This window comes from Ammodytes marinus (genome assembly GCF_949987685.1).
Source record: "Ammodytes marinus genome assembly, chromosome: 2".
NCBI classification, from domain to species: domain Eukaryota; kingdom Metazoa; phylum Chordata; class Actinopteri; order Uranoscopiformes; family Ammodytidae; genus Ammodytes; species Ammodytes marinus.
In genome coordinates, this window is record NC_137231.1 from 16,805,559 (window position 1) to 16,828,832 (window position 23,274).

General features: G+C 39.6%; 1 protein-coding gene across 4 annotated transcripts; it reads left to right on the top strand.

Moving 5' to 3' along the window:
- The first annotated feature begins 8,282 nt into the window (after positions 1–8,282).
- Positions 8,283–23,245, top strand: LOC307262712 (kinesin-like protein KIF2A). 4 transcript variants are annotated; one of them, XM_080043668.1, is made up of 22 exons: positions 8,283–8,438; positions 12,285–12,379; positions 13,456–13,578; positions 14,083–14,137; positions 14,543–14,659; positions 14,973–15,017; positions 16,308–16,408; positions 16,561–16,656; positions 16,749–16,803; positions 16,890–17,052; positions 17,217–17,307; positions 17,403–17,466; positions 17,633–17,724; positions 17,835–17,977; positions 18,124–18,328; positions 19,008–19,118; positions 19,206–19,273; positions 19,531–19,656; positions 20,482–20,629; positions 21,674–21,775; positions 21,881–22,016; positions 22,140–23,245. In XM_080043668.1, the coding sequence occupies exons 1-22, from the start codon at positions 8,378–8,380 to the stop codon at positions 22,223–22,225; spliced, it is 2,283 nt and encodes a 760-aa protein (XP_079899794.1). In that variant the 5' UTR covers positions 8,283–8,377; the 3' UTR covers positions 22,226–23,245. The 4 variants fall into 4 exon arrangements, with proteins under 4 accessions (XP_079899794.1, XP_079899796.1, XP_079899795.1 ...); XM_080043670.1 differs by lacking the exon at positions 19,531–19,656; XM_080043669.1 differs by lacking the exon at positions 14,973–15,017.
- The last annotated feature ends 29 nt before the right edge of the window (positions 23,246–23,274 follow it).

The following is a 23,274-nucleotide window of genomic DNA, read 5'->3' on the forward strand; positions in this document are numbered from 1 at the left end:
CTGGTGGAAACAGGGATAATTGTGACACATAAAATCTACATTCATAAAACCTTGGAGTTTTCATTGAAAATCTATCGACACAGCTTTTTATTTTTTTTCACAGTATACACTAACCAGCTCAAGCACAATTTAACAATGTCAGTGTTATCAGCCAATCACATGTAAATGTGGTAGGTAATCTGTAATAAATTCCCCAAAGCTTCACACCCAAGTCACACATTCCTATCACGTAAAGATATTTTCAGAAACAAACAAATATTTAAAATATTAAAACAAATCTACTAAACCTATAACTGTACGTGTTAAGGTACAGAGCATTAGAATAAAACTTTAGGAGAAGTTTCCAAACCAATACAGATGTACAGTAAAGCTATTTAATTTTCACCCTGTGTAATAGTATTCATGATCTGTCAGCAAAATAATATTGATCCATTAGAAATGTTTTAATTCTCACCGTTGTTTCTAATCAGGTTCCTGCTGGCCTGTGTCTCCTGTAGCAAATGGCCATGCACGAGGTATCTCTAACTTTAAATGGCTTCCCCTCAAGCCTTATTTGGGCATGGTGTAGAACCCCAACCAAGCAACAAATGCCACTTTCACAATGAACAGACAACATATTACCCTGTTCACCTAACAGGCACAGTCTACCCCCCTCTGTGTCCTTATCCTCAGTACCCTGTGTCACAAAAAAAGAAAAGAAAAAACCTTCACCTTTCTGGATGCTGTACAGTACCTTTAGGATTGTGTGTTGCGTGTTTTGCTCTGCGTAGTCTTGTCCTCCTAAGTCTTTGTCACAAACTTTTTCTGTATTTTAAAACCTTCCCCCACCAAAACCTCAATTTATATTCATAGTAGATCCCAATGATGTGGGACAGAGGCAATATGGACCATCCATCATGCGTAGGGGTTCGCTCCAAGCACACTGAAACCACTAAGGGCAACTTGGCACCAAAGGTTATTATAAACCACAGATTTTTGTATTACAAAAAAATCTTCGATTGTCTTTGAATTACCCGTGGCTTTATGAATAAAGCTGTTAATTTATATTGAAAGAAATCCCTGAGACTGACCCCCTACGAGATGGTCTGCTCCTGATAAGGTCTATTTAGGGCACAGACAGCTGAGAACTCCCTAGCAAATGCCTGATGCCAAAGTGGAGGGTGGGGGGTTAAAGTGGGTGTGAGTGTGGGGGGGCTGACAGCTGTAGGACAACAGAAGTGTCTAGTAGCTTCTGGAAAGAGAAGGATCTGGAGCCTCATGAGTTGGGGCCAGGCCTTTGTTGTGATGTTTACGGTAAGGGTCATGGTTAAGGAAATGCATTATATCAAAAAGGGTCCTCCTATGTATGTGAGTGTGTACTTGTGTCTTGAGTGTGTGAAACACAATATTATGAAAGAGAACGAACTCATACTGTGAACTGGTGAACTGCTTAGTCTTTTGCCCAGTGCCTGCAGGAACAGGATGCAGACCCACAGTGACTGTGAATAGGAACCATAATTAATGCATATTACAAAATAAGGTAAGAACCTAATGCAGCAGTATGTCAGTTGAGTAGTTTTACTTTTAACACCAGTCATTTCTTACTTGCTGACGTTACAATTGTACATGTGTTGCTTGGCCTATGTCAGGTCAAAGGGACACATATTGCTTTATTGTATTGCCATGTGCGGACACAGGTTTTCAGAGATCTTGTTTCGTATTAGCATCCAGCCATCCACAATTTGCTGCTTTAACTCATGGTTAGACTCATCAACCCACACCAACGGAGCAATAGATGCTTGCTGACTCTCAAACCCCACCTTCCTGCACGACTGTGAACAAATAAGAAGCAATACTTATTGTCTTAAAATAGTTTGATTATTGTGCTGGCTACTCTGTTGGCTAAATGCCATCATCTTGTTATTTTTGATTGGTTGAAGCAAATATGAGTCAAAACAACAGCTGAGGACACAGGCCTATTGTATTTTTCTATTCTCAAAAATGTGTCACGTTAAATAAAAAATAAGTTGATGTGTTTCTAACATGTGCATGTCACATGAATCACCCAAAGTTACTGTTTCCGGGAAAGAGGAAGCTATACATCAGTATATCACCGTGGGGTCTGTCCTTTATAAGGATTGTAATGCATGCAATGATGCAATGGACAAGGCAAGGCAAGGCAAGTTTATTTATATAGCACAATTCAGACACAAGGCCACTCAAAGTGCTTTACAGGGGTAAGATTAGAATACATAAAACATATTATAAAACATTTAAAAGCGAATAAAAGAAGCAAATAAAATAAAAATTGCAGGTTAAAATGGAAACAAAAAAGTCTTCAGACTCGATTTAAAAGAACTGAGAGTTGCAGCAGACCTCAGGTTCTCTGGGAGTTTGTTCCAGATTTTTGGTGCATAATAACTAAAAGCTGCTTCTCCTTGTTTAGTCCTAACTCTAGGGACTGTAAGTAGACCTGTCCCAGATGACCTAAGGGCTCTGGACGGTTCATAACGTATCAGCAGATCAGTAATGTATTTTGGCCCTAAACCATTTAGTGCTTTATAAACCAACATCAGTATTTTGAAATCAATTCTTTGAGTGACTGGAAGCCAGTGTAAAGACCTCAGAACTGGGGTAATGTGATCCACTTTTTTGGTCCTAGTGAGGACTCGAGCAGCAGCGTTCTGAATTAGCTGAAGCTGCCTGATAGATTTTTTTGGAAGGCCTGCAAATACACTATTACAGTAGTCAAGTCTACTAAAGATAAATGCATGGACAAGTTTTTCTAAATCTTGCTGTGACATAAGCCCTTTAATTCTTGATATGTTTTTTAGGTGGTAGTAGGCTGATTTATTAATTGATTTAATGTGTTTCCTGAAATTCAAGTCGGAGTCTACGACAACACCAAGATTTCTGGCTTGGGGTGTGGTTTCTAACATAACGGATGTAAGCTGTGCGCTGACTTTTAATTGTTCATCTTTGGCACCGAAGACAATTACTTCAGTTTTGTCGTTGTTTAATTGAAGGAAATTTTGGCACATCCAATCATTGATTTGTTCAATGCACTTACTTTTACTTAAAAAAAAGATTTGAAAAATTAAGAAAAAACAACACCAACTTGAAAGTGCCTTTGCCCACTGGGTTTTATTAAGTCTCTGCTTTGATCACTGTTTTTGGTATTTTACTGTATCGGAAACAGGCTTTTATTAAAACACCATTTAGCGGAGAGGAGACAAAGTGCACTTCATTTGGAACATTGGAACAACTTTGCTTCTTTTCAATCATCATCACAGGAGTTGATGACACCCTTACCAGTACCAGTACACTAAACCGTATATAGTGTTTGTCTCATACACGAAACTGTGCAGTGTTTGTCTACTTAATTATTATATCTTGTCTCCTCATTTCCTTATTTTATATTTCCGTTTAGTTATTTTATTATATGTTTGTTCACTCTGCTGTTGCCATATCCCCTTTGCTGATGGTACACTGTGAATTTCCCCACTGTGGGACTAATAAAGGATTATTTTATTTTATCATTCTGAAGACAATAAGCTTGTGCACTCTCTGTTGATGTATTAAGGAGGACATCCAATTATTTGGGAAGTCACAGGGTGGTTATTGGAGCTTGAGCCATTTCCTGTGAGGACTTTTAGAGACTTGGTGCCACCAGGTGGCATATTCATCCACTACACATTATGAGTGACAATTGTCTCCTACACTAGGCTACTGAAGTGGGATTAATGTGTTTGAGTGCCACAATGTTGGGGAAAATATTCAGATTATTTGCTTGTATAAAACCAAAATTAGCAGAATGTTTTACCATTTATACAAATTGCAAATTGTTGAATGAAATTAATCGTTTTGCATGACATTTGGTTTTGGTGTAACATTAATGTTATAACAAATGCATTAGGAGGCTACTTGGTTTGACAGCCATTTTTGTTTTTATATTGTCAGACTTGTTCCAAAATTAACTGGATTTCCTTTCCTTGGGACTGTATAGTGTAATGTATACCTGCATATAATTAAAGAAAATAAACATCATAAGACGAACTATCTCGTATTATCAGGTCAAGTCAAATGTTGCCTAATACCCAGGGGGCAAAGTGATTTTATGGACATGGAGCGTTGTAAAAGGTTCTTCACCAAAAATGACATCTAGGACCTTCCACGATCACAACCTGGGTGGACAACCTTGTCAACAAGCTGCTGGAAAGCTACAGCGGGCCGACATAGCAAATCAGAACCACTGTTTAAGGGAATGGGGGTGAATGGGGATGGGCTAATGGGGAATTTTTTGAACTTATAGACATCATTATGAAACTTTGCCAGTTGATTTCTAACATTAAAACAAAAACTTTTTGTATTACAGTATTTTACAAAATGTTTAAATAAATATGAAAAATCATCAATATCTTACTAATGATGCGTACATTTGCATATCTGCAAAGCCCCAAAATCTAGATGTTGGAAGAAAACAAAGTCAATTTGTTTTTAAATTTTGAAAACAAAACAAGTGTCCAACTGCCTGAAGCCTTTTGATTTGATTTGATTTGATTTGATTCAATTTATTTCAGACATATCAAAAAAAGAAAAATGAAAAGCATGAAAATACAATAAAAAAATATGTTCAAATGATTTCACAAAAGAAATAAAAATAAACAAAAAATAAACAAATAACATATTGAATTGATATGCCTGAAAAGGAGTAGGAAGAAGTATAAACTTATTTGATCCTACCCCTTTTCCACAGCTCAATAACTTATATTTATTATATTGGCTTCCTGTGTTCTTTATAATCCTTTTTACAAATCTATACAATTAGTTATACTATATTTGATACAATCCATACAAATATACAACTTGATACTATAATTTTTTTTTTATATTTATACAATCCATATATATATATATATCTATATATATTATATAAATACATCTATACAAAAATATATCTATTATATGCATTTATACAATCCATATATCTATATCTTTATATTTGTACAATTCACATATCTATATCTATATATACATGTATCCACATATCTATACAATCAATATATCTATATACAAATATTCATTCAATATGATGCACCATAATTACACTTTAAATATATATATAGGCTACAATATAGCTATACAATTTTTTTAATTAATTTTTTATTTTTATTAATACTATATATATATTTTTTTTTAATATACTTTCCTTCTTAAATATCTCCCTCATCCCTGTAACTTTTAAAAATCATTGCTTTGATTTTTTTTTTAACTGAATCATGTTTGGACATTGCTTTAGCTCCGTGCTCATACCATTCCACAGTTTCACACCACCAATTTAAATGCATTGACATTTTAAAGTCATGCGTGCAGCCAGTGTCTTAAAGTTGAACTGTTCCCTCAAATTATAACCCCCTCTCTCTGTCAAAAAAAAGTTTTTGAATGTTACCTGGTAGCAGTTTGTTTCTAGCTTTGAACATGATTTGTGCAACTTGATATTCAACCAGGTCCTTGAACTTTATGATGCGGGAATGTAAAAAGAGGAGGTTGGTGTGATCATAATATCCAGCTTTATTGATTATTCTTATGGCTCGTTTTTGAAGTGTGACTAGTGGTGCAGTGAGCTTTTGTAAGTGGTCCCCCAGACCCCACGCAGTAATTTAAATAAGGTAAGATCATTGAACACTAGATAATATGCAATGATTTGTGATCCAGGACTGAGATGCTTTGTGACAGTTTAGATTTAACATGTTTTATGTGAGGTTTCCAGCATAGCTTGTGGTCTATTGTCACACCCAGGAATTTATTTACATACAGTCTTTCAATATTAACACCATCTATCTTACAGTTTTTTCGATCGCTAAACCACAGTGGGCACAACTGTAGCTCAATGTGCAAAACTCTAACAGTCTGCACTACCAACAGTCATTGGAGCTGAACAGTTCACTTCACCTGCAAAACAGGTTCAGTGCAGCAAACATTATGAACCAGCTTCATTGAGATAACACACACTGTCACTCAGAACCTGCTCAGAGTATAAACACAGAGAGCATCAAACCCCAATACACAAATTACAAACTTTTAATCTTTACAGTTTGAATAATATGAGTTATTTCACACAAATTACATAATATTTTCTTTGATGAAAGGGTGAAATTCTTTCACATGAAATTGTTTATTTTATAACATACCATTTTTTTTTACACATTTTGTATACTTTATTGAAAACATTTCCAAATGTAGTATTTATCTGTGTAAATATTCTAAAATTGTAATACAGAAATCAATTCCTGTAATGTTGTCATTTACTGTAAGGATGCAACTCTAAGCTGTTTGTTTGCTGGAAAATTCGTATTACAGATGCAACTTTAGATTTTTGCAGATTGGGTTGCACTCTCAACCCTGCCTCTCTCAATGAGAGACCATGATTCACAACAGGGTCTATCAGTGTTGCCCTTACTGTATTTCATCAGACATTACAGCTCTATGTCTTCTAGGTCTTCCTCCACACATCCACCCTCTCACTGCCACTCTTCTACCTCCAACAACCTGTCTTCCTGTGTCCATTTCCAAAAAAATATTTATTTTTGAGCTTTCCCTTTATACTGTATATATGTTCACTAACAAGTCTAAACAAGACATCTTAGTGTTTGAGTTGAAATTGCAATCCGCAGTGTTTGAAAGGGATTCATTCGTTTTGAATGTGTGGTTTATAGTTGTGGCAGCAGTGTGTCAGCATTTGAAAAAAGTGCTGGAAATCCACAGTGTTGTGCAGGCTGTGGTTAAGCCATGAGATAGATGTGTAGAGTTTTGAAAGTTGTGTATAAGCAATGAAAAACAAGCTAAAACGAGCTACAGTTTGGTCCGAATGAACCGCTGCTCTGCATACTGGTGTTAGAGTTTTGCACTTGTCGTTCCAGTTGTGCCCACTGTGGTTTAGCAATCGTAAAAAACTGTAACATTTACATCACTATTTAAATTACAATTTCCAAACAACATGATTTTTGTTTTGCTTAAATTCAATGATAATTTATTATTGTCAAACCACCTTTTTAATTTGCTCATTTCAGATGTAATTGACTCCAGAAGCTGCTGTATTCACCCATCTTCACAAACTGTTGCCTGTTCTGTAGATAACTCCTCAGCCAGTTTAATACAACCCCCCTGATACCATACCGTTCTAATTTATTAATTAATATATCATGATTTATGGTATCAAATGCTGTTTTGAGATCAATAAAAACACCAGCTGCATATTTCTTTTGGTCCAGGGAATTTGTAATCTTTTTAATTAGCTCAATGACTGCTAATGAAGTGGATCGGTTGGGTCTGAATCCGTATTGGCTGTCAGTTAGTAAATTGTGTTTATTGATGAATTTGTTAAGTCTAGCAGCAAATACTTTTTCTAAGATTTTTGATTATTGAGGAAGCAGTGAAATAGGCCTGTAGTTTGTGAAGTGGTGTTTGTCTCCAGTTTTGTACAGCGGTATGACTTTTGCAATTTTCATTTTTCATGGGAATTTACCAGTTTTAAATTAATTTACCATTTTTAAATGTGTTCCTAATCACATTTCAAATTTGATCAATAACCCATAGAAAATAATTTTTTTACACAGTTACATTTCATGTGCCATGGACCAAAAGTGTCCTTTTGGAGTCTCCAGCTGGTATTTTAGGAAACGGCTAGACATTCCCTTGGAAAAAACTGTGTAAAAAATGCATTTTCTATGGGTTATTGATCATATTTGAACTGTGATTAGGAAAAGCTTCAGGCAGTTGGACACTTGTTTTGTTTTCAAAATTTAAAAACAAATTGACTCTGCTTTTGTCCAACATCTAGATTTTGGGGCTTTGCAGATATGCAAATTTACACATCATTAGTAAGATATTGATGATTTTCCATATTATTCAAACTTTTTGGTAAATACTGTAATACAAAAAGTTTTGTTTTAATGTCAGTAATCAACTTGCAAAGTTTCATAATGATATCTATAAGTTTAAAAAAGTCCCTATTAGACCACCCCCATTCGCATAAACAGTGGTTCTGATTTGCTCTATGTCGGCCCCCTGTAGCTTTCCAGCAGCTAGTTGACCAGGTTGTCCACCCAGGTTGGGATCCTGGAAGGTCCTGGATATCATTTCTGGTGAACACCCTTTTACAACGCTCCATGTCTGTTAAAAAAAAGGGGGTTTTGCCCCATAGGTATAACTTTATTTTGAAAAAATGCCGGACCGGAAGCACTGTGCTATTCTTGGTAGCTACGTAATGCTAGCTCATTCTGTTGCCTGCATCTTGTCCTCGACCAAAGACTGACAAACACGAGAAGCTGCATTTCCCCGGCTCATAAAAAGTGTGTGGCCCTGGTCCTGCTCCTGTTGATTGTTTAAGTAATGTAGAATGGCGTCGGCTTTTGGGAAGATAGTCGTTGGTACTTATGTGGAAATAAAGCGCAGTGATGGTAAGTTTCGCCCAGTCTTTCCTCTCCATGCCGTGTTTGAGTTGTTTGAGGATCTTTGTTGAATACAGCAGCCGTTGTTTCTGTCTGCAGAGCGTAACGTCCACGTTAGCTGCACGGAAACGTTAATATAATCTGTCAGGGCGGAGTGTTTCACCATGGCCACAGCCTTTGAATGAGCTGTTACCATTGTTAGCTAGCTGTACTCGAATTCAAACTACATCTGACGTTAGCTGTTAATTCCACCCTAGATAACATCAGATGCCTTCGATTGTAAATGAATTGCGCTAAACCACTAACGTCAGTACCACTGCATAATGTTACATAAACATTATTATAACAAACCATTCAAATCTAACATTAGCTTAGCTAGCTAAATAGCTAACTCGAGCTAACCTTAGTTCGAAAGAGAGCAACATTAGCATCTGGTTAGCTAAACGGCTGACGCTAGCTAATGTTACCTGCTTTATTACAGTAGTGCAGTAAACAGCAGTAACGCTATAGTTATGCTTTATCGTGACCCAGTTAGTTTACGAGTGGTCTGATCTTTGGCTGTATTTTATGCCTTATGTAAGTCTTTTTTTAACTGAATGTTTACTGAGTTAACATAATAAGTTGTGTTGGTTGTTATGGAAACCCTCTAATCTACATCAAGGATCAATATTGTTTGGATATTGTAACATGTGATTAGCTATCTATTGATTATAACACTGAGACGTGTCCAAAGATCTTCGTTACTAAATTGGTTTGGTTTTGCAGATAATTATGATATGTTGCAAGTCAAAGATCATCTCTTAAAACAAGGACATAACGTTTTAGATGATGGTATGCTAAAATAAAAGACTCAGTCGTTTAAAAAAAAGCCTATGACAGCTCTGTGCATATTACAGAAGTACTACTGAATGTATTACAGCAGTACTGCAGTGTTGTCAACAGTAGTCAGGGAGAAGCTGGGATCACACTGACTACACTGATTGACTTCACATGTTTTAAGGGGTTAACAGAGTTGAAGAGGGAGAGGCGGTTTGTTGTTTGAAAACAAGAAAAACTGAAAACTGCTTCAGGGCCAGCCAGCCAAAGGTGTGTGTTATTCCTGCTGGCCCTTGCAGATTGGCTACACCCAGTGATGATATTTTGCAACAAACCCTTATTAATCAAACAAGCACTTGATTGTTATTGAAAACCTGTTCAAAGCAGCAAGGGTGTGTTTTTCTTTAACCGCTGTATTGGTTGTAGATGCTGGTAATGTAATTGACTCCATCATCATCCCTGTGGCATTTGATTGTACTGTTCTCAGTACCCTTAAGGGCGCAGTCACACTGGGCTAAGATGTGAAAGAAATGTTCAGCAGCAGGCCTCTAGAGTGGGAAGCAGTGCTGTCTGTCCATTTCCCTGCTAGGTTGGTACTTGCACCTAGGGATTTTACCGCTCTCTGGGGGATTGGTGGCGGGTCTGGTTCAGATTCAAGCCATATTCAGGCCATTAGCCGCCACCCCATCTGTTGCAGCCAACTCCCTCCATTCTGCCAGGACACTCTCACTCCGGGTCTGGGATTTTTTATCCTCTCACTGTCAGGCCTGATGAAAGTGAGTGACCTGAAGTTATGTCGCTCACTTTATCATCTTAAACTCAATGGCTTGCATGTTGTTTTTAATGTATGATTCCTTGTAGTTGGATGATGTGGATGATCTGTTGTTATTGGACAATATTTTGTTTGCAAGATATAGTAATATATTGTGGAGTGGAGAACTAGAGAGACATAATAGGCCATCTACAGTGCATAATTGTTCTCAAACTGTGACATGTTTGTTGACACAGTTCCATCCATGGGTTCCTTTGGTTTTTTAGGTGACACTGATTCTTCTAAGGCCTTGTTTGTTCCTCTGGCTTAGCGGAGCTTGAAGCACCCCCTCTTAAGCCCCTTAAACTACTGGGGAGGTGTCAGGGGAAAAAACATCCAGCCAGGTTTTAGTGCAAAGGGGGTCACAGTGCACTCTGTTGAAAGGTGTTCAAATGGAAATAAAAGCTTAATAATATATTTTTCCACAATGATGACTCTTACATCGTCTTATTATCTTCTGGGAGAAGCCTGTGTAATTTCCAATCAAGTAAAGTAAACTTGCTGGTTGAATAAAAGTAACTTTAGGGTCAAAATGTGCCAGGGGTATGAATAATGTTGGGCTTCGCTTGACTGTACATTACACACACAGGCCCGAAATACAGACATGCAAACAGGACCTTAATGCATTGAAGGGAGAGATGCCAGAGTGATGGAAAGCCGGTCTTACAGAGACGGTGCTCCGAGCAGTTTAGGAGTTAGGTGCCTTGCTCAAGGGTCACTTCTGCAGTGTCCAGGAGGTGAACTGGCATCTCTCCAGCTATCAGTCCACACTCCAATATTGGGCCGAGCTGGACTTAAACCAGCGACGCTCTGGTCTCATGTCCTAGTCCACAATTGAAATGTGTCAACTTTAGGCATTAAAGTGCTTCAAATTGCATATTTGAATGAACTTTGGGGCGTTGCTGTATGTTATGTGACAAGACTTTTCCCCACAAGTGGTTTGGAGGAAGTTGCTTTGCAGTTACTTGTGCAGCATGTCGTCGTTGAATCTTGGCCTATCCATATGAACAGCACAGGACCGCTGTTGTCTCAAATTTGGTCCCTGACATTAGACGAGGCCCGTTAACTTTTCCTTTACTTTTATTACCAGCAAAAAGCTCTTAGAGGTAAGCAGCAATGATCTGGAGGGCTTTGCGTGATGCTCTGTTGCCTCTTTAAATCCCTGCAGTCACTATTGCAGCATGGCATGCTCTAAACACATCCTTTAGTAGATGTGTGACAACAACCACTTGCCAGTTGCTCCAGCTGCCTATGCTTTTGCCAAGGTTTCTTTTGTAACCTTCCGTACTGTCTCACAGTTCAACAGTGAGTTATTTGCATTCACTTTCATGTCTGGCTGTCTTTCCCTAATGCAGCATTTGTAGAAGTCAGCATAATACTTACTTTTTTACTCTCCTGTCAGGAGAGTTACAGGGACTTGGAAAATCAGTGCCAAAGGGCCCCCCCGTTTTGTTTACAACCATATTCTAGTCTTACGTATGGTTCTAGGTGCCTCAAAATACTAACACCAGTATAGAGAATATTGGATATCACATATTGGATATGTCTACCTTGTTAAACCAGAGGTTTCTGATCTTCAGATTGCACATAAACGTTTTCCCCCAACTCTCCCTGTGTTAAGACACTTAGATTTTCTTGTTTTACATTTTGCCAGTATAAAACTGGTATGGTAACGCAGTGAAATTTTCAGCAGCTGAGAACACTAAAAGCATTTTTGCTCGCTAGCTGTGATGTGAGCCTCTGAATAATGGATACAGAAACATGGCATTTCCCTGGATTGTGCTGGGGATTCGCAGCATACAGAAGGATCCACATGGACAAAGATGGGAGGGTTTAGTGGACTCCTTACAGCTGGTAATATTACGCCAGGCATAGATAATCATACAGGCTAGCAGCAGCTGTGCTTGTTTCAATTATCAAACTCAAAAGACCCAATTGCGCCTTAACGTTTCTAAATATAGATGTCAAAATAACATGTTCTGTTGCTCTGTGTTAATGAGCACGGATGGAATGTTTTATGTGTCCGAGAACAAAAAAGAGGGGACAAAAATACTGTAATATTTATATTTAACTATACATTTTTCCCTTTTTCATTTTTAATGCGTGAATAGGTTGTTATCACTCTACGACTAATATATTGTCTCATTATCCCTGCCAAGCTTGCACTGTTTTTTCACTTCATAGTGTAAGTTAGCCTAACTGTATTTGTTTTCCCTGTCTGTTTACAGGCCGTATACACCAGGCAATGGTGACCTCACTGAATGAGGACAACGAGAGCGTCACTGTCGAATGGATAGAAAATGGAGACACAAAAGGGAAAGAGGTAAACTACCATCTTTTACTCCTCAAAGCTTTAGCATGCGTTTTTTTAATTTTCCACAGCAATGAATAACTCATCCAAAGACATCCAGGGCCTGTGATGATTAGACAAGCAGCCTGCATGTACCACAGTCCCACAAGGGATCACGATGTGCATGACTCAGCCTGTAACTCGGGTCACAAGTCCCTTACTGAGGCTCCATTGTTTAAAATAGATTTTATGTATATCATAGATTTGGTTAATATAGAGTCAGTAATATGTTGGACTACTGTATTGAGACTGTGTTAAAGCCACTACGAGTAACTTTTAAATATCTTTAAAACAGCCTTGTGTTTCCTCTGATAATCATATATTACTTTTAACAGCAAACGAGACCATCAGTGCAAAGAAAGACGTTTTGATATAGTTTTTATTACTGTATTTGGTCTGGTCGCACACCCAGTCAAATTTTCGTTTTGCGCATGCAGGCTCTATGGTCACATATTCGTATCGGTCGCAGATTTCAGTGTAGCGCAGTAACGCGATTTGAGAAGCCTATCCCTCCTGGTGAGGGAAGGGGAGCGGGAGCCTTGTTTGAGACAGTTATTTGTCGTTATAATGACTGATAACGGGGCTGAACCATCAAAGAAAAAAAGAAAATACAATGAAGAAAATCTAAAAGGGAGAGTGATAGACGGGCGGGAGGAGGGCGTTGCCAAGCAACGTGTACACAATCGGTATCTTCCATCATGGGAACCTATCCTTGTCTATCTATCTCCTTCTCTCTTTAGTGACTCTCTCCCTCTTAAACAATAATAACATTTAGCATCAGTTTTTTGCTCAATGACAAGCATGCATACTCTTGAACTACCAATCTGAGTATTATTTTTATTCTCTGTGCTTTTGGGTCACTTTCAGGTTTGTCATGATTTTTTCTATGATTTAATCAGAGTATATTTATACTAATTTATTTATTTTCAGAAGCGTGAACTAAGGTTTGATCTATACATGAATAGAATGTATTGTGAAGCTGTCTGAAGCCAAACATCAGTGAATAATAGGCATACATGTAATCAGCTGGTGTCTTGTTTTCTGGACAGATTGATTTGGAGAGTATATTTGCACTTAACCCAGACGTGGCTCCAGATGAGGAGATTGCCCCTAGTCCAGAGACTCCACCTCCACCTACACCCACGAGTGTGAAGGTCAGCAAAATTGCAAAGGTGAGTATCGGTTGGCAATTCTATGTGGGAACACCTGCAACAAGTATGGTTAAATTGAGTTTGTTTTATTGATTGTCTGCCTCCATTCTACGCTTTCATTCACCTTTATAGCCAGAGTGCATCTAGTGCTCAGGCTTGCTCAGGTAGTGGTTTGGCTGCAGGTTGCTGGGCCTTAATATAGAACGTGGATCCTAACCACCTAATTGGTCCTGTTAAGTACACTGTGTGTGTGGTGCACATTAGATTAAGACTGCTCCATAATTTTGTCACGTAAACACTTGCATTAGTTAGTGTGTATTCAGCACTAATCTGATTCTCGGGCTTTGTCTATTTCTGTATCTCTACAAAACAGAAAGGCAGGAGCAACTGGAAGAGGTTGTAAATTGAATGGGGGCATAAAGGGATGCATTGTGTATAAGGCCTAATGTAAAATAAGAAATCACTTGATCTTAATTCACTTACTTCCTAGAACATCTGACTGTAGCATTTGTTTTTTTCTTGCAGAACCGTCGGACGATAGCACCTGTTAAGAATGAAACTCCGTCCAGGGATAATAGAGGTTTGTTTTGAATGATCCTCTTACATTACTTGTATAACTTTTAAATGAAAAGAAAATCATAAAGAAAATGAATAGTCCAAAAGTACTAAACTCACACTCATATAGGCTATTCTTTAACTTTATGTTCATGTTTGGGGGGGATGCTGTCTAACTGTATTGAATTATACATAATATGTCTGTTATTTAGCCGGCCTGCATTTTGGTAAATGGTGTGGAAAGAATAATAGACATGTGCTTATATTAAATAAATCAACACTCCAGAACTATAGATTTTCAATTTGAAGTTGGGGGAGTTTCATTAGACGGACAGAAGGTCCAGTTAAATTCAAAGTTGAAAAGTTGTCTGTTGGCAGCATGCCGGTCAAAGGGTCTTGTTGCTTAACCTTGGTGCCTTTGTGTTTTCAGTGATTCCGACCCGGGCCAGACCCACACAGCCTCAACAGCCAGAGCCCGCGCCACCGCCTCCATCGCAGCAGCCTGCACCGCTCACTCAGGCTCAGACACAACAGCAACTGCAAAACGGTAAGATGGTCAAAACAACCATTTGATTATTGATTGAAGCTTAGATCTGTGCTAATAAAATACTAAATGCATTTTTTTTTAAAGTTGTAAGCCTGAAGTTAAACAAAGTTTATTGGGCTTTAAATGCTAAATATAGTGTTTTTCATCAAATATGTTGTTAATGAAGAATACTATACATTTTTAATATTTAGAGTATTTCTGCTCAATTGATTTAAGCCATCTGCAGTACACATCTTTTTTTAATTATTATTTATTTATTTATACAATAACCTTTCAATTTCTCATGTTTCTGTTGACCACATGTTTATCACAGAATCCTCACATCAACTGATATCCAAAAAGGAGTTTGGACCGCTTTGTATGTATCACCTGCATGTTTCCCCTGCCCTCAATGCTTTACGGTGATTCTAATAGTTTCCTATAGAAACTTCAGTCCTCTAGTCTTGATTGAAGATTGTACGTCCAAAATGTCTGCCAGATACTACTCAGAGCTGTGGTGTGCTTGGTGAAGTAGCACAAACGCAATCCATCCAGTAGACAGGCTTTCTGGGTATTAGACACAGGGAGTATTGAAAAAAATAATAATCTGATTTCTGCTGAGTCACACACACACACACACACACACACAGGCCCTGTGCGTTACCCCTCAACGCTCAGTCGGCAACAATAACCTTTTTATCTACCCTTCATTCCTTCCATGCGTCCACTGTTACTTGCTGAGCTAAGAGGAAAAGGAGGGAAACCAGTTGTTCCCCCTCCTCACTGACTATGAGCCCGCGACACCCACAAGTAGTGGCAGACAGTCCTTGTCCCAGTGCTGCTCACCCAGCTCATCTTCCCCTCCCAGATTACAGATGATTATTAATCCCTCTGCTCTGATAGTCTGGTTTCTCAGGGCCTGGGGCCAGCAGGCGGCCAGCAGCACTGTATTACAAGGCTCCAGCCAGGGCTTTGCAGCGGGAAGCTGGTGGCTGTAGCAGCGAGCCAATGCTAATCACATAATACCGTTTTTATATGAACTCTGCAAGAAGTCATAAAGGGGCGTTTACTCACATGTTTGTAAAATTGTGTTCTTTAATGTTGATTACTAATAGTTTGAGATTGAAACCGAAACAACACTAATCGGTGGTTGTGCTGTGGTGGGAGATTTGGAATAACATTTTTTTTGATTGAAAACAACAGAAAATCTAATCATAATTGATTTGAAATCACCTTTAATCATTTCATTACAGTAAAACAAGGAACATATCCTAGTTGAAACATTGGTGCGGTTGTGTTTGTAGAATGCAGATTGAATGGGTGAATGAGGAGAGCAGGTTTTGAACACACTGTAAAGGCCTTTTGTTGGTTATGTAGAGAGAGCAGCTTCTGTTATACTGGAGGCACTGAGTGCCAGCCACTGCATCCTGGTCTGCGCTTGAGCACTCTCTCTATTCTGCTTTGTTGGAAAGAGCCCAAGGTCTCCCTTCTGTTGAGAGGGAAAGGCAAAGACTCGCTGAGAGAATGATACTGTTCAAGTCAAGGGATGAAAAATATGAGGAAGTAGAACAAACAAAAGAGGGATGATAGAGGAAGAGAGCTTTTTTGAGGCTATAGGCATGTCCTGTGAAATATAGTAGAGTGACTGTTTCTCTTGTCTCCATGGCAGCGAGGAGGAAGTCGAACTGCGTGAAAGAGGTGGAGAAACTGCAGGAGAAGAGAGAGCGGCGTCGGCTGCAGCAACAGGAGCTAAGGGAGAAGAGAGCACAGGTACATCCATATTGTTTACCTTTCTCTTTCATAATTAATGAAATATATTTGTATTGAAGCTTGATAGCTACTGACATTCTTGACAGTGAGATGATAAGTGTTCCTTTTGATCAGCCAGCACCTCACTTAGTCTCTCTCTTGTACTTCATCAGGAGGTGGATACCACCATCCCCAACTATGAGATCCTGTACATGATCCGAGATTTCCGAGCCAGTCTAGACTACCGGCCCCTGACCACAGCAGATATGGTGAGTGGAGACTGTAGTTCTTCCTCGCTTTCCCTCATGTTGACCTTCAGATACTATATGATAAAATGTCCCTCTCCGTTTGAATCGTCCAGATTGACGAGCACAGAATATGTGTTTGCGTGAGGAAACGTCCACTCAACAAGAAGGGTAAGGTCCCATCATATCTCCTGCTATTCTCTTTCCATTTTCTTTTCATTCATTTGATTGAAGGTATTGCCCCTGCTGTGTTCCAGAGTTGACTATGAAGGACCTGGACGTAATCACCATTCCCAGTAAAGACGTGGTGATGGTTCATGAACCTAAACAGAAAGTGGACCTCACCCGTTACCTTGAGAACCAGACGTTCCGCTTTGACTACGCCTTCGATGAAAGCACCTCCAATGAGATGGTTTACAGGTTTGTAACGACAAATCCACAAACCAATCAAATCTTTAGACCGTGCTGTTTCATGTGCTGATATCTATATATAGAAGTTAGGCCGGACTTGTCAATATGTTGAACCAGGACAATGCATTGTTTTAGAGAATTTAAGTAAATATATCTTGTTTCCTATCCTGCAGGTTCACTGCCAGACCTCTAGTGGAGACCATTTTTGATAGGGGCATGGCTACCTGCTTTGCATATGGACAGACAGGCAGTGGGAAAACACATGTGAGTTACTGTACATACAATGACTCTATATCGTTACCTTTGCATATCATTTCAAATAAACCTCTTCACCCATAATGTATCGTGCTGCACTATAGACTATGGGTGGAGATTTCTCTGGGAAGAACCAAGACTGCAGTAAAGGAATTTACGCATTAGCTGGTAAGTCAATGAGCAATGTTTTCTGTGCTAATGTATTGTGTCCTAGTGAGCAGAAGTGTTAATTACATTTATTTGGTCTTTATAGTATCAAGGCTTTGGTTTGCACTGGTGACTTTTTTTAAATGTATTTTTATTTTTTTTATATCTCTCATCCCTTTTTGCGCAGCTCGAGATGTATTTATCATGTGGAAGAAACCCAACTACAAGAAATTAGATCTACAGGTGTACGCAACCTTCTTTGAAATTTACAGTGGAAAGGTCTGTGTTATTTCATTATTGTACATGTTTTTTTTCTTTTCTTCTTCTTCTTTCATTTCCTAAATAAAACTTGAAGCAATGTTAGTGACCTTGTGTGTATGTATTGTTAGGTGTTTGACCTGCTGAATCGTAAAACTAAGCTGAGGGTGCTGGAGGACGGCAAACAGCAGGTGCAGGTGGTGGGGCTTCAGGAGAAGGAAGTCAAGTGCACAGAGGACGTCCTCAAACTCATAGAAGTGGGCAATGGCTGCAGGTACAACAAAACAAACTCTGTCACATATATCTACTCTAGTTGTTGTTAGTGGTGCAATCCCAAGACTTCTTTGTATTCATTCCTTTTATAGGAATATAGGAAATGCATGCAATCATTTTTTTCCTTGTTTTGCCCTTTGCTCCCAGAACCTCGGGGCAGACGTCGGCCAACGCCCACTCCTCTCGCAGCCACGCAGTGTTCCAGATCATTCTGCGGAGAAAGGGGAAGATGCACGGCAAGTTCTCCCTCATCGACCTGGCGGGGAACGAGAGAGGGGCCGATACATCCAGCGCCGACCGGCAAACGCGTCTGGAGGGGGCTGAGATCAACAAAAGCCTGCTGGCCCTAAAGGTTTGTTGTGGGCAGCCATTGCACTGTAAAACTGCCAAGTAGACAATGGGCCAATATGATATTCTGACGTTATGATGACCTTAAAGGCCTACTTCTGTGACATCACAGAAAGAGAAATGTAGGGTTAGACAGTGAGACCATAAAACACTCTTTCTGCCTTTTCTCAGGCTAGGATGATCTGATTTCAATTTTTTTTGCACATTTATACTTCATAGGATCTCCGAGTTCAATACACCTTCATATTCCAACCGGTGAAGTAGGCCTTTAAGCAAAAATACCATGATTTCACGGTATCACGGTTATTGCGATTACAGCTCTCAAATGTGTTATTTTGAAAATGTCTGGGTAAAAAAACTGTTAAACTGGTTGAATGCAATCTTTTTTATTTTCAACAACATATAGAATATTCTGAACACATTAATTAACTTTTATAATTACATAATACAATAAATAATTTTATTATTCTAAACAAAATGTAAAGAAAAGCTAATACCTTAGAACGGTATGATGGAAAATAATAGCGGTTTGAAACTTTGACTTTGTCAAACAGCGGTAGACCTTCAAATCGTTTATCGGCCCATGCCTTCTGCCAAGTATGTCCCGCTTCAGACAAAATACTAAGTGATCCCACATTGCTAATTTACATTTTTTTGCGTCTACTTTTTTTTTATCGTATCAGGAATGTATCAGGGCTCTTGGCCGCAACAAGCCTCACACTCCATTCAGAGCCAGTAAGCTCACGCAGGTCCTGAGGGACTCCTTCATTGGGGAGAATTCACGCACATGCATGGTAAGTACATTGACCTCCTTTGACAACCAATGTCCACACCTCTACCATGTGGTGTTACTTTGAACTATCTTCTCTCTTTTTGCACAGATCGCAACAATCTCTCCGGGCATGACATCCTGTGAGAACACCCTCAACACACTACGCTACGCCAACAGGTGGGGAATGTGTTGCTCTACTGCAGTGATTTGGACTTTACCTTTTCGCCAAGGGAACCAACAGAAATAATACAGTGTCATGAAATGATAGGTCCTTTTAGTTCCACTATAATCCCAAGTGACTTCTGTACCAATGTAGTTTTTGAACATTTTCTCTGCCTTACTCTCAGTAGTTCTGTCTGACTCTCTTGTATTCCTTCTCTCTTGTTCCTCTGCCTCCCTCTGCCCCTCTGTGCGCTGGTTTGCCGCCCGTGTAGAGTGAAGGAGTTTGGGATTAGTCCGTCAGACATCCCCTTCTCCCAGGGCGGTCAGGGGAATCGCGCTGAGCTCTCGCCCACCAATACCTTTGAGTACGATGACTTTGCTGCTACCTCCCCCAGCAGGTCAAGCGCTCCCCAAAGCACACACACACACACAGTGCATGCACATCCTGCATATAACCATTACGTTACCATATACATCCATGAGCTCATTTTAACAGCTTTCGTTCTCGTCATCAGTCGTTCACTGCGGAAAAGCTCCACTGCCGCTCTTCTCCTTCCTATTTTTTCATCTGCATGATGGAACACCTTTCATCCTTCTTCCCCTCACCACTTTTACTTTTGCTTTTCCTTTCATCAGTAGTGAAGTTCTAGACATCCCTTTACAAGCAGACGTCCGTGTGTCTCTTTATTTGTTTTTGCGTGACACCATCAGTGGTGAGGCCCAGGTGTCAGAGAGAGCTGGGTGTGATAAGTTAGAATTAAACCATGGCAGCTCAAAAGTTGATTTGATAGGATGTCACCAGGCATCCAGGATTAGCTTTTGTTTGAGCCAATTTTCTGCAGGTAATCCCCTAGTCCTAATTAATTAACCTACAGGTCAGGTACAACTGTGATAATCCCTCATAGGCTTCATTTAAACAGAGCTCTGGCCATCCAGATTTCAGCCTTTAGTATTTTTAATTGCCATGGGTAAACATGTTTTGGACAGTGTATATTTTAGAGGCGAACAGAACAAACTGTAGTCAAGTGAGCATGCACATTATAGGATTATAATGGATTTCACATATTTACTATGGCTAACATGGTCATCCCTCCCCATGCATGATGTCACTGCTGTCATGATGCCTCCACCCTGGCTGTTTGTGAGTTGCCCTCATGACCCCACAGTTTAAGGTCATGCAGGAAGAAAAGGTTGTGACCGGGTCAAGGTCTTTGTATCTGCAGGGTGAAGGAGCTGACAGTGGACACTAACCAGGTGATAGAGGGCGGTCGACCCAACATCCACACCGTCAACCAACTGGAACTATTGGACGAAGAGTGGCTGAGTATGTCGCCACAGAGAGACGACCTCAAACTGCTCTGTGAGCAGAATGTAAGTACACAGGGTCTGTTTCGGTGTGTTATGGGTATAGATTAAGGGTTTAAAATAACTGACAGAAGTGTCCGTTTTGGGATTCACATACAGTCCCTTTCTTCCCCAAAACAGTTCTCTAATCACACACACGCTTCTGTTTCAGAAATATGTTATTAGCCTACTATTACAGGGGTGTAAAGTTATGGTATAACATCCCTGACCTTAAGGACTTTGTTGTTTGTTAGAGTCAGTAGTATGATTGAGACATGGCAGCAGGGCATTTGTGAGCACAAGGATGTTTTTAGCATTCACAATTGAGCCCTTCCGGGATAGCAGTGGGGCTCTGAGGGACACAAAGATTTTTGGAAAATTCACCATTGCACCCTGCCGGAATAGTTCAGATGTGTGTTTATCTTCCAATGGCTCTTCAGGCCTAAGTACAAACTACATTTCCACAGCGTGGAACAGGGAAAGATATCTTGTCTAGTTTGGATATCGAGCATTCTCCAGATTAAGGAGGATTCTGTTTTATTTGACATACATACATATCCAAAGAAAATATACCAGCATTGCTTTCTTCAGTGTTAACATCTTTATGCCTCTTGTAATTAAAACATTATCGTTGTGGCTACATCATCAGCTAAGCACATTTAAAGTAGGCCTGACTTTAATTACTTCTATGCTTTGTGGGAAATGATGAGGATATAAGCATTGTTTGAAAGTTCACAAAAAAAAGCAACTTAAGTACGTTTCCATCCATTAGAGCAGAAAAACTACATTGCATTAGATAATAGACAACGCTCTCTCAAGCATCAAACAGTACGCAGGAGGAGCGGCATTACGCTCTGCCTGTGGCTGACTGTCAGACACTTTTACCTGGCAGTGGCACTTGTTAGAGTTATTAGAGGACAAGATCAGTAAATAAGGCTGGTTAAATACTGGCTCTTCTACACACCTCCGGATAACACCCGCTCAGCTCAGATCTTCAGTTTCTGTTGCTAATGAAGCCATGTTAACTCTGTTTGTGTGTCCCTCTCTGTCGACCCTGTAAATGTTCCCCAGGAAGAGGAAGTGTCTCCCCAGCTCTTCACCTTCCACGAGGCGGTGTCCCAGTTAGTGGAGATGGAAGAGCAGGTCCTGGAGGACCACCGAGCTGTTTTCCAGGTAAAACTATGAGGAATACATCGCCTCCTGTCAATAATAATTAAGAGCCCATTGACTAGTGCTATGATGAACTAAATCACACTTGTATTTGTGTCCTGCGAGCAGGAATCTATCCGGTGGCTGGAAGATGAAAAGGTGTTGCTGGAGATGACTGAGGAGGTGGATTATGACGTGGAGTCGTATGCCACTCAACTGGAGCAGATCCTGGACCAGAAGATAGATATCCTCACCGAGCTCCGAGGTACGACTGACACACTCGGAGTACAAGTTTGCAACACATTCTGCTCTTGCGAACACTACCAACTTTTTGTTTTCTTCTTTTTTTAATGGCGATGTCTTTTCCTCTCTCTCCTTCCTCCAACAGATAAAGTGAAGTCATTCCGCTCTACCCTCACAGAGGAGGAGCATGCCAGTAAGCAGATCAATCCCAAGAGGCCACGTGCTCTTTAGACACTGGAGGCTGAAGAGATTTTAAGTGGCACACACACAAACTTAACCACTAGATGTTTGGCACAACCCGGGCTGTCACAAGCAGCTGTGAAAACACGGATAAAAAGGACTGCCTGATGTACCAACAGGCTCAAGGAATTGCTCGTTAGAACACTTAGGAAGGAAATGGTTTTATTTCCTTTCTCTTTTAGTTATTTTTTTTTATGACATGGACAATGTTTAGTCTCCCCCCCTCTCTGTTCTTCTTAAATTATTTCTTTTATACTTGTTTGTACTTTCTTTGGACAGAATATTTTTGACCTGGTTTCAGAAGAGATCCTCACTGAACATGTTTTTAAGGTTTACCGCACAAAAAACGGTCCATTTCCTGGTTGCGCTGGCTGACTTGTTTGCATGTGCACTCTGTAGTAGCGTATATACGCCACTGTCCTCAGTCGGCATAGTAAAGTCATACCTCATTATAAATGGTCTCTTCTCTCTTTTCCTTCCTTCTCAAAGCATTTACCAGCTTGGAAGAAGCCTTTAACCACATGGTGCTTCTTCCTTCATATTTCTTTCCTTGTGCCCCCGAGAGGCTCTTAAATGTAGTTTGGGCCATTCATTCTATGTGACAACTGACTTCAGAACTCTTCATGTAAAACATGTTTCCACCCATTTAACACTTTGTTCAAAAATGCTATGAATAAATGTATAGTGAAGACGACTGACTTACCATTGGTTCTGTTGCTCAGTGTTTGCACCGGATGTAATGCTGGATGAAGTAATAAAGATTCACGTGTTTCATATGAATGGCTTTTGTGACAATGAGTTATCTGAATAAATCACCTTAATTGGAACTAATCAACTTCAGTAATCACCAGTAGTCGGCACATCACACTCCTCTGCAGCTAAGCCAAATCAACACAGATTTAATGTTGCTTTCATCCTTACACATTTGGGCCAAATGAGTATGTGAAGAAAATGTATAGTACATTCTAATACTACATCTAATAGCAAAACTCTGTAATGTCAGGTCTGGTCGGACCCCATTTTGTACAAATAGAATAAAT

Coding starts and splice junctions, on each gene's coding strand:
- LOC307262712 (XM_080043668.1), top strand. CDS start 8,378: ATGGCGTCGGCTTTTGGGAAGATAGTCGTTGGTACTTATGTGGAAATA. Junction 16,804..16,889: donor ACGTCCACTCAACAAGAAGG/GTAAGGTCCCAT, acceptor GCTGTGTTCCAG/AGTTGACTATGAAGGACCTG. Junction 17,308..17,402: donor CAGGCAGTGGGAAAACACAT/GTGAGTTACTGT, acceptor GCTGCACTATAG/ACTATGGGTGGAGATTTCTC.